This window comes from Diplotaxodon limnothrissa, linkage group LG1 (assembly GCF_057381915.1).
Source record: "Diplotaxodon limnothrissa isolate DT_005_m linkage group LG1, D_limnothrissa_male_GT1.1, whole genome shotgun sequence".
Lineage (NCBI taxonomy): Eukaryota > Metazoa > Chordata > Actinopteri > Cichliformes > Cichlidae > Diplotaxodon > Diplotaxodon limnothrissa.
This window is the reverse complement of record NC_140596.1, coordinates 19,844,171-19,861,221: the sequence shown is the minus strand read 5'-3', so window position 1 is coordinate 19,861,221 and position 17,051 is coordinate 19,844,171. Positions and strand designations below refer to the sequence as shown.

The 17,051-nt window shown below is 38.4% G+C and overlaps 1 protein-coding gene across 2 annotated transcripts; it reads right to left on the bottom strand.

Annotated features, from left to right (window-relative positions):
• Positions 1-779: 779 nt before the first annotated feature.
• Positions 780-16,835, bottom strand: mtmr10 (myotubularin related protein 10). Of its 2 annotated transcripts, none has more exons than XM_085375749.1 (16): positions 16,723-16,835; positions 15,235-15,295; positions 11,950-12,086; positions 11,388-11,460; positions 10,005-10,147; positions 7,963-8,056; positions 7,689-7,833; positions 6,301-6,388; positions 5,979-6,067; positions 5,622-5,752; positions 3,817-3,886; positions 3,468-3,538; positions 3,117-3,289; positions 2,829-2,999; positions 2,202-2,381; positions 780-1,754 (listed from the first exon to the last, which is right to left on the bottom strand). In XM_085375749.1, the coding sequence occupies exons 1-16, from the start codon at positions 16,777-16,779 to the stop codon at positions 1,140-1,142; spliced, it is 2,298 nt and encodes a 765-aa protein (XP_085231875.1). In that variant the 5' UTR covers positions 16,780-16,835; the 3' UTR covers positions 780-1,139. The 2 variants fall into 2 exon arrangements, with proteins under 2 accessions (XP_085231875.1, XP_085231954.1); XM_085375828.1 differs by having other exon boundaries at positions 780-1,751.
• Between the last annotated feature and the right edge of the window lie 216 nt (positions 16,836-17,051).

Here is a 17,051-nt window from a genome sequence, read left to right as displayed (position 1 = left end):
GATTCATCATTTACCAAACTAGGGACTGGATTGAGTCATAGCATCTGTCCATCCCTTTACTTTGAAGAAAGAAAAAAAAAATTACCATTCAGCTACTATTATTCTGAAGAATTTCTCCTTGGTGCCTTACCAGAAGGCCTCTAAGTTTAATAAAGCTGCTTCGTAAGAAAAGAGGAAATATCTACCACAGATTGAAGTCCTCACAGCTCCATTTCCCCGCAGACTAAAAATACAGGTCCTTATTGCTGCTTCAAAAAAAAAAAAAAATAGAGTTAATCTACAGTTAGACCCTGAAATCACACCATTTGCTACCAATCGCAAAAACCCGAAAACAAAAACAACCCTTAAAATATGGGCACTTGTAGCAAACAGCAGTAAGTTTGTGCAAGAGGAAAAACAAAACAAAAAAACCATTACATTCAACCAAGGCAGATCTTTTTTTGACGCATAATACATGTTAGCAGTATTATTTTCTGTTCCTCTTTCTGAAATATAAATTAAAAAAAATAATCTTCAATTAAATCTCCATGAAGGCACAAGCAACTTGACTACTTGGAAGTCAGTGTTCAGTGAAAAGCATCATTGCTGCTGCAACACTAAATGGGCAATTTTTCTTTAAAGTTCATATAACATTACTCCATTTCAGTGAGACGTCTTATTGACCAATAAGAATTCAAAGAAATAACAATTTAACTCATAGCACTATCACAAATATACCTCATTCCATTATTGCTTTAAAACATACAGTAAATCAGAGGTAAATGTCAGAAAAGGTGTATTAAAAAGCACTCTTTAAGTAGATGGATGACAAAAAATAAAAATACATCCATCTTAAAAGTTATGATCTTTCACAGTCATACAAGAGCTCATGGTAAGGCCAATAATGATGTGCTTACAAGACTGAATTCCTCAACTGTATTTTTCAGTGCTACAGACATTACTCTAGAAATTACCTCAGATTTGGATGCAGCATCAATGGCGCAAGTTCTAGCTTATAAATAATTCAGTATAAGTCCAAAATGGCATATATTTCTAATTCTAAGTTTAGTTCTTGGTATTTAAGAAAGAGGTAAGAGAAAATAAGATGATTAGTTGTTAGAAAAACCTGTACTAGGCTCAAAAAAGTGAGTCCTACGTCCTCAGACGGTGTCATTAGCAAGAGTCTCTGTTGAGAGCCAGATCCTTGCACCATTCAGAAATTTGCTAATGGGAGTCCCTTGGACAGTGCGGCGGGAAAGGTTGCCCGTTGGGGTGAAAGGAAAGGAAGATGTAAGGCATTCTGGAGGTGTAGAGGGGTCATCAGGAGAACTGGCTTGAAAATACATCCTCCGTTGGTCTGTAGGGTTTCCACCTGAGCTGGTGAGTGGTGTGTTGCCTGGACTGGTTCCCTTATATTGCCTGAGTTGGCTCTGCAGTATCTCAATTTCATCAACCAGCTGGGAGAGCTTGTGGTAGGTGGTGACTGGGCCTCCTTTGGAGATGCAGGCTTCAGGAACCCAACGGAGAAAGAAGAGCTTCCAAAAAGCCATATGAGAGGGCATGAGCAAGGGAATCAGCAGGCCCTGCAGGTCAGCGGGTCGAGAGAACCAGTCCTTGAAGAAGCGCTCAGATGGACTTAAGTCTTTCACTGGTGTCAGCTCAGACTTCAACTCGTTAGCTAGAGAGCTTCGTCGGGTCAGGGACTCCTCCCCACCCTTTACCCCATTACGCAGATTTGTGGGCGTCCCTCGTAATGTGGAACTGTAGGCTTTCTGCTACAAAAAGAGGAAACACTGAGAATTAGACTATTTTGACTCTCTCTGTGACAGGCTGTACTGCAAAGACTCTAAAAATGACAATTTAAAATGTATATTTTCTGTTTAATAATCCACCTTCTGTACATTTACTACAGATATTTCAGAGGACAAAGGTGACTCGATACAAATTTACCTACATGTCCTTTGACTTCTATAAATAAGAGATAAGTGGAAGAGAGACTACTGTATTTGCATTCTTTGAGTTCTGTGAAACTTTCCCTTCAAATGACAGGAATTCTGTAATTACAATCTGACTGTCAGAAAATTGCCACTTTAAAAACGACAGTTTAAAAAAAATAAAAATAAAGAGAGAGAGAGAGAGAGAGAGAGAGAGAGAGAGAGCATGCACATGTAAATGTGCTAATTCGAATCCTGAAAACTGGTGAACCTCAGTGCTTTGCGTACCTTGCGTTTGAAGGTTTTCACTTCACCGTTCTGAACACAGGCAGCTCCTTTGCCTACATACATGGGGTTGTTAAAGAGGGTTTGATCTTTAGTTGAGAACTGCTGTGACCACTCCCAAACTGGAGGGAAATACACAACCTGGTCTTCTCCTTGAGGGATGGCTTTGTGCTTGGCAAAGTCCTGCAGAGTAAAGACAATGTTACCCTGTGACTCTGTACGTAATAAGAACTACTATACTCTATAAAAAGCAGCTTCCAAAGCGGAACAGTTTCAATACATGAAAGTAAGAAGGAGAAAAAAGAAAAGAAAGGTCCACAACTTGCTTTTGTCTTGACCACAAGTTAAATGTTATCCTCTCTTTTTGTTGTACTCTTTCCTGTCAATTATCTGGCACGCACAGAAGGAAATTACAGTCTGAAGCATTCAGTGACACATCCTCAAGTTATGCTTTCCTTCTTTTCTATTCATTTCCAATTCATTATTCCTCTTCATTTATTTATTTTTTCCACAGACAGACCTCTCTCACAAACATACACACAGTTGCATTTACTGCTCATTATGGCATTTCCACTGATGATTACATTTATCCAGATCAAGTGCATACATAAACATTAATCTATCCCTCACCATCAAGTGCTGGGCACGCTGCTTGGATGAACTGAACAGGAAAGTACTGAACAGTGGGATCCACATGCTGTCACTCAGTACTGTCAGATAGGTCTCTGTGAACTCAAATGCTGCTGGGTACTGGTTCATAATCTGCCACACGCAGTCCAGGAACAACAGGAACAGTGGGGACTTTACCCATAAAACAAACAAACAAAAAAAAAAAAAAAAAAACAGATGCAGGAAGCAGGGGTGTCAAGTCACATCTCTTGAATAGTTGGATTAATTTAAATTACATTAATCAAGTACCTCCTCTTTGTCATTTTTCTTCAAGTGGTTGCATCTGTCCAAGAAGCGATGGCCAGCCATCACCCACTCCTTCTGCACCAAACTCTGAAAGCCAATGAGGCTGCGATAGCGAGGGTCCAACATGAGCTGCATCAATGCGGATACTACACAGTTTAGGTCTCGGTCTTCCTCTTCTGTGCAGGTGCAGAACAAAGGAGTAATAAGTCACAGACTCTTATGTGGCACTGATACATTAAATGCATATTATTGTACATTTTAAGAAAAACTTAGCTGTAATATAATAAATGATCGAAAAACATAACTCCACATGCAGGAGTGAAGGCTACAAAATAAGGCTCAAAAAGAGTTTACCTTGAAGAATGACAGAGGAATTCCCTCCCTCTAAGTGATAGACCATCTCAGCAGAGTGTTTTAAAAAGGCCCTTTGGTCACAAAAGAAACAAACATGTTAACTGCATTGATATTTATTGTCAACCGTTATCATACCTTTAGTCTTTTCTGCATCTAAATAATCCTGTGCAAACATGAAAGTGTAAAGAAATCATTTTAAAAAGCACCTTTTAATCCTATATTCTAGATTTAACTGTGACTCTACAAACATGCAGCCTTATGGCGCACTTTAAATTTGTCCCTTTAAAATTTTATATGACCCTCTTGAGTTTACAATGCACAGTCATGCACTGTCAGCTTGTTTACATACCTGACATATTCAAGCCATCGAGAGTTTTCAATGGTTGAAAGCCACCTCTCCTCAGACTCCTCAAACGGATCTGCACAATAAAAAACATTAGTACGTTTATATGTATAAAACTGTACACGCCAATGCCATTAAGTCTCCTGCATTTTTTCAGCAGAGCATTGAATTACACTGCTTTTACAGTGGGGCAAAAAAGTATTTAGTCAGCCACCGATTGTGCAAGTTCCCCCACCTAAAATGATGACAGAGGTCAGTAATTTGCACCAGAGGTACACTTCAACTGTGAGAGACAGAATGTGAAAAAAAAAAATCCATGAATCCACATGGTAGGATTTGTAAAGAATTTATTGGTAAATCAGGGTGGAAAATAAGTATTTGGTCAATAACAAAAATACAACTCAATACTTTGTAACATAACCTTTGTTGGCAATAACAGAGGTCAAACGTTTACTATAGGTCTTTACCAGGTTTGCACACACAGTAGCTGGTATTTTGGCCCATTCCTCCATGCAGATCTTCTCGAGAGCAGTGATGTTTTGGGGCTGTCGCCGAGCAACACGGACTTTCAACTCCCGCCACAGATTTTCTATGGGGTTGAGGTCTGGAGACTGGCTAGGCCACTCCAGGACTTTCAAATGCTTCTTACAGAGCCACTCCTTTGTTGCCCGGGCGGTGTGTTTTGGATCATTGTCATGTTGGAAGACCCAGCCTCGTTTCATCTTCAAAGTTCTCACTGATGGAAGGAGGTTTTGGCTCAAAATCTCACGATACATGGCCCCATTCATTCTGTCCTTAACACGGATCAGTCGTCCTGTCCCCTTGGCAGAAAAACAGCCCCATAGCATGATGTTTCCACCCCCATGCTTTACAGTAGGTATGGTGTTCTTGGGATGCAACTCAGTATTCTTCTTCCTCCAAACACGACGAGTTGAGTTTATACCAAAAAGTTCTACTTTGGTTTCATCTGACCACATGACATTCTCCCAATCCTCTGCTGTATCATCCATGTGCTCTCTGGCAAACTTCAGACGGGCCTGGACATGCACTGGCTTCAGCAGCGGAACACGTCTGGCACTGCGGGATTTGATTCCCTGCCGTTGTAGTGTGTTACTGATGGCGACCTTTGTTACTTTGGTCCCAGCTCTCTGCAGGTCATTCACCAGGTCCCCCCGTGTGGTTCTGGGATCTTTGCTCACCGTTCTCATGATCATTTTGACCCCACGGGATGAGATCTTGCGTGGAGCCCCAGATCGAGGGAGATTATCAGTGGTCTTGTATGTCTTTCATTTTCTGATGATTGCTCCCACAGTTGATTTGTTCACACCAAGCTGCTTGCCTATTGTAGATTCACTCTTCCCAGTCTGGTGCAGGTCTACAATACTTTTCCTGGTGTCCTTCGAAAGCTCTTTGGTCTTGGCCATGGCGGAGTTTGGAGTCTGACTGTTTGAGGCTGTGGACAGGTGTCTTTTACACAGATGATGAGTTCAAACAGGTGCCATTCATACAGGTAACGAGTGGGGGACAGAAAAGCTTCTTACAGAAGACGTTACAGGTCTGTGAGAGCCGGAGATTTTCCTTGTTTGAGGTGACCAAATACTTATTTTCCACCCTGATTTACGAATAAATTCTTTACAAATCCTACCATGTGGATTCATGGATTTTTTTTTCACATTCTGTCTCTCACAGTTGAAGTGTACCTCTGGTGCAAATTACTGACCTCTGTCATCATTTTAGGTGGGGGAACTTGCACAATCGGTGGCTGACTAAATACTTTTTTGCCCCACTGTATAAGCTGCAGTGGAGCTCACCTAGGATACATATCTGCCTCAGTTTAACAAATGCGCTCTGGATGTCCAGGATAGAAGGCAGACTCTTGTCCAGATCCGATCTAAACGGTTCATTGCGCTGTGGGTGGCTTTTTGTGATAGCGGCAAAGATTCTACAACACAACACCACAGACAGTGATGACAAGATGCACACTTGACTAATGTAAACAATTTAAATATCAAAAACCTGAGCAGAAACTGAATGTTCAGACTTGTATTTCCTTCTCCTAAAGTAGCACTTTCTTAATGGACTGAGAGCTGAAAATCTGCTAGAGTTATTAAAAAAAAAAAAAAAAAAAAATCATTTTCAATTTAGGTTCTGAATCTGAATAGTCTTACTTCTGCTCAGTCTTCTTTAGCTGTAATGGATCAGTTAAGCTGGCCATCCGGACAAGAGCACTCCCATTGGAGTGACTCCAGCACCACATCTGCAAAAAACAGACATTAATTAAACAGTCACTGATCAGCAACAAAGTAATAGTGAGGCTCTGATCAGTTAAATTAAACAATAAGTGGGATAACTCCATTGGTGGGCCTGCGCTTTGTCTGAAAAAAAACACTGCAGGTTAAATAATGACCTAAATGGAAATTATATTTGGAAGCATAACGTTTATTGGAGACTTCCGATAAACGTGCGCTCTGTTAGAGTGTAGATGCTCACAGGGATGCGACGATCAGTGAATGATGATGCATACTGCATCAGATCTTGATCTGTCAGAGATGACGGGACTACAATGTGCTCTGGAAGACTAGAAAAGAAAAAAGAAAAAAAAAAAAGAGAGAGAGAGAGAGAGACTGGTGTTAACACATGAAACAAACACAAGACTTCATTTAAAGCGGATTAAGTAAATAACAACTAAGACACTAACCCAAAACAGAGTGAAAAAAAAAATAATAATAAAAGGTATAAGTGGTTAACAAATTTATTAGACCACCATCTAATAAAGGTATATGGCACAGATGCCCTAAATTAATAGTATTGGAAAAAAACAACATCTCAAAATATTTGTTTATGTTTCTAATCAACCGATATGTGCAAGCCCTTTTATTAAAATCACATTTTTAATGTTAAACTACAATTATTGTTATATACTTGAATTATGTCATTTACAGTTTTATAAAGAAGCAGAAAAAGGTGAAGCACTTTTTAGATGACAAATTACAATTATTTACCCATATTTCTGAAAAGAAAAATTAGTTTTAGTGGTTGAATATTACACTTGATGACTCTGCAGAGAAGTCCAGCGTGCTGGCTTAAATCTGGGTATAAAAATGGGACTTCAGTCTGTCAATTGCCAAATAAACAACAATGTCATTCTTACTTTTAAATAAATTATTTTTCTTGGTTTTATGACAGGTGGTCTATTAAATTTCTCAAGTAGTATAGTATAAATGTGAAAGCTTGTAAGGACTGGAACTGTTTTGCTATCGCTTTGGATTATTTCAGGCCCATGTTGTGTGTTTGTCTTGGTGAATAATTGATCCTCTGTAATGAACACCAGGGGGCGACTCCTTTGGTTAAAAGACTAGATTTTATAATAGTTGACTGAAAACAGAATTTGGCTCCCTTCCTCTGTGATCTTGAAAACTTTCTTGACAACTCAATGGCTAGTCTCCAGTTATACTGAATAAAACATGAAGTTCATTTTGAAAAATCACAGAGTCAAAAGGGAGGATTTTCCAGTCTCAGGACATGTAAACTAAGTTTTTAGCCAGTGCAAGTCAGAGCCACTCCTTTGTCGTCATGTCCTATTACAAAACTACCAAGATGACAACAGTGAAGACGCTCTTCTCCAGGCTTACTAAAGGGCAATATCACTCTGGCTACGACCATATACTGTCTATGCTTTGAAACCATCTCTGGCGATAATGCTGCTGAACTGAGATGAATAGACTGTTTTGTCAAAACCAGACTGACATGTTAGTTTTTGTTTTTCTTGTCAGGTACCTCAATATAGTGTGGAAAAGGCACATTATGTCACATGTCATCAAAAAAATGATTTTAAAAGAAGTTTGTAACAAGTAGGACTGAATGCATGAAATAAAAACCTTGATGAGACAGTATAACTCTGGTTGATGGAGCACACTCTCCACTCTGAAGCATTCGTTCTCTTGATTTCCCGATCCCAATCAGAGGAACGGTCAAAAATGGGGGTCTGTAATCCTCTCGGGGTGGAACCATTGACTCGTTCCTCTGAGAGAAAAACAAAACAAAAAACATATACACTTATTTATACATGGAATTAAAACATTTATCACTTTCAAATAATATGGCAGGTCTTTTACAAACAGTGAAAGAACTATAGCAATCCACAGGCGTTACCTTTAGATTCATGGTATCGCCGTCCTTGATACTCAAAGCCAAACAGCAGTTGAAGATCAGCTGGATGAGAGTAGTGGGCAATAGCCAGGCAAACCTATAATTAAAAAAGAGAACTACTAAGTACTATGGGATATGCAGTACAAAAGAAGTAGAAGTGAGAGGTATAATAAATATTGTCAAGGCAGATTAGGTTTCATCATAACTTCCCAGTCCAGGTTTATCCAAGTGCTAACATTAACTCAGAGGCATGTTTTTTTAAATAATAGCAACACAAGCAGTCAACCCTGGGGTAGAAAATGTCTAACACACATTCTAGTGCTCTGAGTTCAGAGCTGAATCTCTGTGAGGCTCAACTTTAGTCATACAAAGCAAGTCATTCAGAGCTAAAGCTGTGAATGATACTAGAGGGCACAGAACAAGTGCGTGCGTCTGTCCTCGTGTGTGTGTGTGTGCGGATACAAAGGCTGCTCCACACTCTGTAATTTCCTATGGCAAAATGGGCCATTATAGGCTGGCATAATTCCATATGTCAGAAAAAGAACCGAGTCCTGTTTTACGCTGTAATTACATACATGGTGTCCATAAATAAGCTCACAAGGAGTGCAGGAGGGGAGACATTTTTAATTTTAGTGCTCTATACATAATCAACCTTAAACAGAACATGTATATTTCCACAACTGTGCTTCTGGGCCTACTTGGTGCCTACCAAACTGTAGCTCTACTAAATGAGCTGGGCATCAATAATGAACCATCTGTTCTCTGTGCAGGAGATGAGTCAGAGTTACACTGCCAGTCGTTCCTACAATCAGGATCAAATTCTGCTTCCTCTGCTTTGACTGAGTATTGTTCTCAGGGTCCTTTCGTATTGTACCTTCAGCAAATATGCTAATTGAGAAGTTCCTATTCTAACGGAGGCTGACAAAGAAACACAGAAAACCTGGTCTAATATAAATATTGCTGTCACAGAGGATGTGGTCATAACTTGAAACTCAATGTGGGTATGTAGTCAGTATGGGAAAGAAAACGTTTGGTCAACAATAACCAACGTTTAAATCGAAGACTAGAAAACCAAAAGGTTATTTCTAAATAGTTATTCAGATACAAGGCATACATTTATAGGCTTGATTAAAGAATGATTAAAGAACTATGATTAAAGATTAAAGGCTATGATTAAAGAACAACTGTTTAAATCTGACACCTACATTAATGTGACAAGTCAAAGTTTTACTTGCAGTAAACTTTGGTGAAAATGGTGAATGTGGGAAATGAGGTAGCCATTGCTCATTTTCTTAATGCTGCTACCGTCACTACCAACATATCACTGATATGATGCACAGTTGTTCAGTATTATCATAGTTTAATAGTAGTTTCAATATCCTGTTTGGTTACTGTATATAATTTATTAGCACTTCAAATATCCACCCACAATTTCCTGTTTGCTCTGAGAAAATAAATACTAAGAGTGTCTCATTAGGTACCCTGTTCAAATGCTTATTAACTCTTTAAATGTTTAACCATGTTACAATTGCCAAAATTCCCAAGATCCCCATGTCCATCACTCTTCATGAAAATAATACTGGGGGGGGGGGGGGGGGGTCTAAAATCCTTTCAAACAAAACCTGGTACAATCCAATGAGTCTCTGTGACAGATAGTACAATCAGAATTATTATTATTTTTTTTTTTTTTAATATGTGTGATTCAACCCTGCATTGTATGAACAATCCCAGTTGAGGGTAGGGGTGTAATGATGAGGGAGACATTTCTCTTGACACCATTCAGGCCCCACAGCATCAACCAAGCTTCATTTAGATGCCACATCCTAGCCAAGTCCTAATGTTGACCACGATGTACCCACAATAAAACATGCCCTTTCTGCAGACAAAAGGCCCACGTAGTCCCCAGACCTCAATCCACTATATCAAACTTTTGGGTCACATGTCAGTGTGGGGTCTAAACTAGCATTATGTACCCAGTAAAGTCTCCTAAACAGCTTAAATGGGCATTCTGACTCAAAGCATGCAGATGTTTCTGTTTCACTGACCTTTCTGGCACTTTCAGGTCCAGCTTCTTCAAAACAGAACCGTATCATGCGCAAGTCTTTGCAGTACAGTATGAGCTCAGTGGGGTTGAACTTCAGCTTCTGGTTGGAGCCCAATACTTTCTTCTTTCCCTTTGTATCATTCACTGAAAGGAATAAACACAAAACTTAAAAAGAAAACAAATTTTTGATGACTGAATTTCCAAAAATTTACTATTCTGTGGAGTGTACTGCTAATGAAGGACACCACTTGATACTTGGTAAACTTTGGCCCCATTCTCTCCTGTCTCTGTTGCTGCCTCTTTGATTTAATTAATTGTTATGGAGTTCTACTGTGCTTATTTCACTAGATTCTTATGAAGAACCTAACAAACATGGTTAAAACAATTTAGCCTGATTAGCTGGGCATGCTAACTTTAGTTGGATTCTAATAGTACTCATTCTCCTATAATACAACAGCACCATGTAAGCCGTTTGAACTACTTTCCTCAGCAACCTAACTTATTAAAGTCACTACTTTATATTGCCGCATGATGACACTGATGGCATAATGACAAGAGGAACAGGGTCGAGCAAATCACAATGATTTGACACAATATTCAGATTAAATAATGACAAAAGACCAGATTTCATTAAATATATGCATCTCTTTCTTTTTAACTGCTCAGATTTGTATTTTATTCAGATATTTTTATTTGGCTGCCCTGTGGGTAGTGCTGGGACGCTGTGTTGTTGTACCATCGGTGCTGCTGACAGCATTTTGTCACATCTATCACAGTGCATGTCTGCAGTTAATTTTATACCAGTATTTGATTTTATAAGTGAACCAGCATTAAGGTCTTATTTTATTCCCGATGCCCTTATATTTGCTCTTGTCCCACAGTGATAGTGTCCTTAGATGCCGAGGTCATACAGCTCAAAAACAAGCTGGGTAAAACAAACCCTCATAACACAATAAACCTTGTTCTGGACAGACACCCTCACAGTGTCAGCAATGGACTGCAGTGAGATATATAAACAAAGCTAATCCTAAGCTGGGTAGCATTGTTGCTAAACACTGCATTAGCCATGAGATCATTTGCTATCAGATCACTGACCAGGAAAAAGGGAATGACACTAGGTGCTCCTATACAATGAGTGGGCAAAGCTTCTGTGTTTGTGACCACACAGTTGCCAAATGCACAAAATGATGGCCTAACATCATTAATAAATTTCACATTCTGTGCTCTAATGGGATTTCAAGACATTTCATTTGGGCTCAAGGAATTCCAAGAATATTTTCCTCACAAACATTAAGAAATGAAAAAAAAAAAGAAAAGAAAAAAAAGAATATCAAAGCTTTTCCTTAAAATTCTTTCCCTAAAATTTGGAATTGTAATGAGATACCTGTTACTACTTGCTCCAGACAGGTCAGGGGGATGTCATGCTCTCCGAGCAGCAGGTGGGACAACGTGGACTTCTGTAGTGAAAGGAGAAAAACAAAAAAGTAGGTTTGATGTGTTGCAGAAAATGTATTAGCCCCCAAAACTAACTGAAAACGGTCTTAAAAGGCTGTTTGATATATTGAGTTAACTTTCCCAGACTAAGCAATGATCCAGTTCCATTTTCTTATCAAGTCGCCAATCTGCCACATAGGTGGAAATGACGTCTGTTCTCTCACTTCTTGTGCGATATCACTGACAATGTAGAGCAGGAAAGTACACGAGTTTTCCTTCCTCTTTGAAAGAAGGCTGTAAAGTAACAGTATTCAATCTATTCTGCAGCATGGTGCTGGCGATACTAACATATATCACATCTAAATATATAATTGAAATTTGCCCCCCCCCTTAAAAAACAAACAAACAAAAGACAAACGAACATTAGGTACTCTTAAGAACCTCAAAAATGAATTTTCACACTATTTTTCCTCTAAATAGCTTAACTGCTACTAAGAAATCCACTCAAATACCTGCTTTGGTGAAGTGTCCTGAGGAATGAAGGACACCTTAAAGTTGGTACATATCAGCTTCCCCCAAAGGCCTTCTTGGTTGTTTTCAGTGCTGATACATTTCCTCACAAAGTTCACCTCATTAACTACTATCTCACCTAGTGACAAATAAATGAGCAAAAAGACCAGTGTAAATCCAAAGGTTATTGCTGCAATTCAAAGAAACAAGTAGAAAACAAAAATTGGAAACTCAAAGGAAGTCCAAAAAACAGCTTGTGTATTTCCACTATACTGACATCAATTTAGAAAGGTATCATGTTGCAATACAGCATCAAACTGTTTTATTTATGCTTTATATTTACATACATTCATAAACAGTAAATTCTGACAGAATACTTTTCTGGACAAAATGCATACTCCATAATTGCATATACCATCTCTTGAACTTATAATTATACATGCAGACCTTGCTTAAAATTTTAATTACACAATCATTTTCTATGCTTCTTATACTGGGAAAGATTAACACTGCAAAAAAATTTCCACACAACCTTTAAGTTAAATTATGAATGGCCATCAGAGGAGGACAAAGGAAAGCAAAGAAGCCTGAATACTTAAGCTGACCTAGATAAATTAGAGAAGAGGGAAAATGAAACAATCATATCACAAGTCAAACAATGCTGACTTTGAAGTATACGCAGACACAGGTGAGTCATAAAAACATGGACTTTAATCAAGACGAGTACCTGAAAACTCTATTCACAGCCGTACTCATGTGATATATTGTAAATTATAAACAATATCCAGAGAGTGCATTTTCTTTTGCCTGTGCGTGCATGATAGCTCTTGTGTAAATAAAAATCATTACAATTTCTTGCAGCTACTTTCCCCATCTACTGCTACTTGATATGTTAAGATGGATGGTGAAGCAGTAGCTCAGATCTGGGTTTTGCTGACAGTGCAGAAGGAAAATAGTCACAGCTTGCAAAGTACACCAATGCATGCTGATACACATCAATTAAAAATAATCCCACAAACTTTACCGCAAACTAATAAGTAGACAGCAGTAATGCTATAATAATGCTATTAACTTCTTACTAAGTAAAGACTTTAATAAAGTATCTGCGTTTTTACAAGTCTTTGCATGCTTTAACAATGATGTCACATCAGATTTAAAAAGCAAGTCCACCCAGTCTAACAAGGTTAATTGTACTTCATAATACTGGAAGGAAGAGTACAAGAAAGAAATACTTAACATTATTATGCTTTATGAGAAACTAACGTTTTAGATCAGGGTTAGACCCAATGACTGATGGAACTCGAGTTAACTCAGGCCCTCCACCGCTGGATTTTGGAGGGGCAAATGTCTTCATACTCAAAAGGATGTCTCCATCGTTTCAATTTTCTTTACGTTTTTACAAACGATGATTAAAAAAAAACAAAAAACACAGCAAGCATTGGGGTACTTTCCTTAGAAAGTACATTAGTTGAGCCAACAAGATACTGAGATCACTCTTGCATATCTGATCACGTTTCTCATGTATGACTGCAAAAGGATGTGCTTCTAAAGCAAACACTAAACAATTTAAAAAGCTGGCGCTAAAAGCCAATTCTCTCCACCTAAATGTCTGCAAAAAACAAGTGAGACGGTAACCCTCAGTTCTCCCATATCTAAATGGGTCAGCGTTTTTCATACACCATTTACATGAGCAATGCAGACTTTGTACCTTCACGTGAATCCGGCTATAAAAGGTTGGTCTGCAAATTTTAAAAAGATGAGAACTGTTACAGAGGGTGGAGTTCTTTAGAGGCGAATTCAAAGCCCTGCCTCAGAGGAGTCAACTGAGACTGCACAGTTAAAAATAGGGAAGCTAATCATGTAACCTGTTAGTCTGTCTTGCTCACAATTCAAAAAGGGAAATAACCAACAGCCTTCAGGCAATACCACACTTACCTCCTAACTAGTACATCAGGTTAGTTAAATCTGTCATCTTACTTGTGACCTAAATTAGCCTACACTTTATTAAACTACAATTTTACATGTCACATGACTGAAAATGAAAAACAGTAGCTCTGAAGAACTTCATTAAAAAAAACAAAACAGTAAAACTTGCAACCAAAATTAGGCTCAGTTTACAGTATATTATACAAAGAGCATGACAAGCCATTTCCACAAGGCTCACAAGCTCCCAGATAATACTGAAACTACTAAACTAAAGGCTTTCCTGCTGTTTCAGTTAATGATACAACTACAGTCTGCCATTGTAATGATAATATTTGCATCAGTAGGCACATCTTGAACGGTTGAGATTCCTAAGCTGAATCCACTTTAGCTTCTAAGTTTAAAGGCTGTTGTTTCCTGTTAACAAAAAAATGTTGACATAGGACAAAACACCATTCGGGTGACGTTTATAAATAGTTATGAAGAGGAATTTCTGCCAGAGCACCTGCTGCAGTGCAGTTGACTAGATGTTATGATACAATCGTATCGCCTATCAACCACGTGCCAAAAGGCTAAAATGACCCACTTGTGATAAAAACAAGAACAAGCACAGTAAGACTTCATTAAAACTTTCATTGCACATGTAGTATGTCATCTTGTTTCCTAGCAACCAGGTTGCAAGTTTAGGACATTTCTACAACGCCTTCCCTTTTCAGACCCAGAAGAGGGGCAGTCTTTTATATACAGTCTATGTGCAAAAAAAAACTGCCTGGAGCCATTACCAGTAAGTCAGTCTGCGGTGGGCATTGTACAAACTTTAATAGTCAAGTATTGAGACTTTGACACTAGATAGCCGTCTAAGGAAATGCACCACCGACCCTGTGTTGCAAATAGTTTACTAGAATAAAACAAAAAATAAAAAGCAGAAACATTCATTCTAGTTCTCCATTTCATGAACCTTATGCTCAGTTCTCACAGACACCCAAGGTATCAAATTTGTACTGTGAACTGAAATAGAATAGCTGCTTTTGATAAAATGTCTCTTTCATCTGCATCTATTGAAACAAAACCATTCATTTTTCATTCATTTTGGACCAACTATTTCACATTTCTGAAGTCACTAAGAAAAATAATCAGGCATAACTATTAGATAATTCTGCCTGCTCTCTGCTTAAAGCAGTAAACCTCTGTAACCAAGCACAAAACGTTTTAGTTAATGAAAAACTGCTCATTCACAGATTATACACAGCACACAACTCATGAATGCAAAATATGAGACACCGTGTAAACATGAAAACTAACTTCTCTGTGATCAAACAAATTTTAGTGACAACTATTCTAATGCAGAAAAAAAAAAAACTTACCTGAAAGCAACTTTGCCTCCAACTTTTTAAGAGGTTTTTCAACTGTATTCTTCACATCAGTCTGGAGGCAGACACACACATACACCACATCTTAGTTAGTCATTTACCAGCTCTACAGTTAATTAGTTAATAAACAATTAAAATTATGCATCTTTACACTGTAAGAGAGTAAAACCTGCCGTTCAAATGTGTTATTACAATGTCCGAACCCCGCAAATCATAGTTTAAATTAATCTGTGCTCTCCTAGCATTCAAGCTGAACATCCTGTTGCTGTTTTGGCAAATTACTGTTGCATAAACACCATCAACATGCCCCAGGTAACAATACCATTGCCTAATTTTTGCTGCTTACAAAATTAGGTACCAAGCATGTACAGCTGTCAGCAAATGCTTATTAAAAACTTTCCTGTGATGCTGTGACAGTCTGTTAGTATCGGGACGGCTGTGTGCTTAAAGTAAAACTCTACTCTTTGAGATTGAGTAAATGGATGTGAGGTTAAAACACTAAGTTTCAGCTGCAGGAATTACTTTTACACGTTGGGCTAAAATTTCTACATGTTACTGCTTATACTCATATTATACACAGTTATGGTTTTATTTTAAAACTAACATTTGGTGATCCCTGCGCTTAAATGCTTGACAAAGCAAAATTAAAAAAGTTTTTTTTTTTTTAAATGATCAAAACCTTACTTTAAAAAACAAACAAACAAACAAAAAAAAACACACACCCCACAACAACAACAACTCAGTACAACTTGATGAAGAACTGCCATCCTGCTGAAGTTTTATTGTTAAGTGCATCACTTCTAGCCTCACCCAAAATGTGAAATGCCCAGTTTTAAATAATCAAGATACACAAAAACACTATCATCACCAGCTCGGTAATCAAAAGAGCACAGCCATCCTTATTATGTACTTGAAAACAGCGACTTTTTTTTAAGTCACACAGATACAAAACACTTTAAAACCCTTGTACAATGTTTGTGTTGGCCTTTCTCACACAAGCACTGGTTTTATTTGGTTTGCTCCGCCAGCGACTGTAAGCAAACACTTACCCTCTGTCTAGAGCTGCATACACCTGTAGGCAAAACATGAGACGCCCAACCGCTGGGTAATTATTTCTCTTTTTCAAAATGGTGGCACATTAGCTGTATGTTTGTTAAAGGTTTCATTTCTCGAATTTATACGAGAAATGGGTGGGGGGCTTTTTTTTCCTTTGCTTGTGCCACCTTGTGACTTTTCACTTGACATATATAACCGTAAAGCAAAAGCAATGTGGTGAAGTGCTTCCCTATTTTATGGTACGATGGTGCTGCAGAAAGAAGATACCTCCGCTGGCATGGATGCTTAATGTGCAATTCATGTGTTACTTATCTGACAATGCGCAAACACGTAGAACAGCAAGTTAACAAAGTGTTAATCAACCCAGGCAATTACTGCGCTAACCAAAATATGCTGTACCATTATCGATCATGAGCCCGTACATACCTGAGCAGGAGGGAGATAACACTTGAAGGTCGGTTTCGTGACTTTGGCAGGAAACATTGTTTATGTAATTTACGTTCCCAAACGGACGCCTGGCAAACGATATCCTGCTGCCAGTAATATTAAAAAATAATATAATAAAAACTATCCAAGGGAAAATCTTGGAGAAAGTTTCTAGGTCAGCCCTTAGCTGAGCAAATCCAAGATATCCGTGTGTAAAACATTCATTGAGACACTGTGGGCAAGCGACGGCAGTCCTTCATTTTGTGAAGTAGTCAAGTAGCAGATGAGGCTGGCTGGCAGAACAAAGTTGACAGAAGTTGACGCTGAGA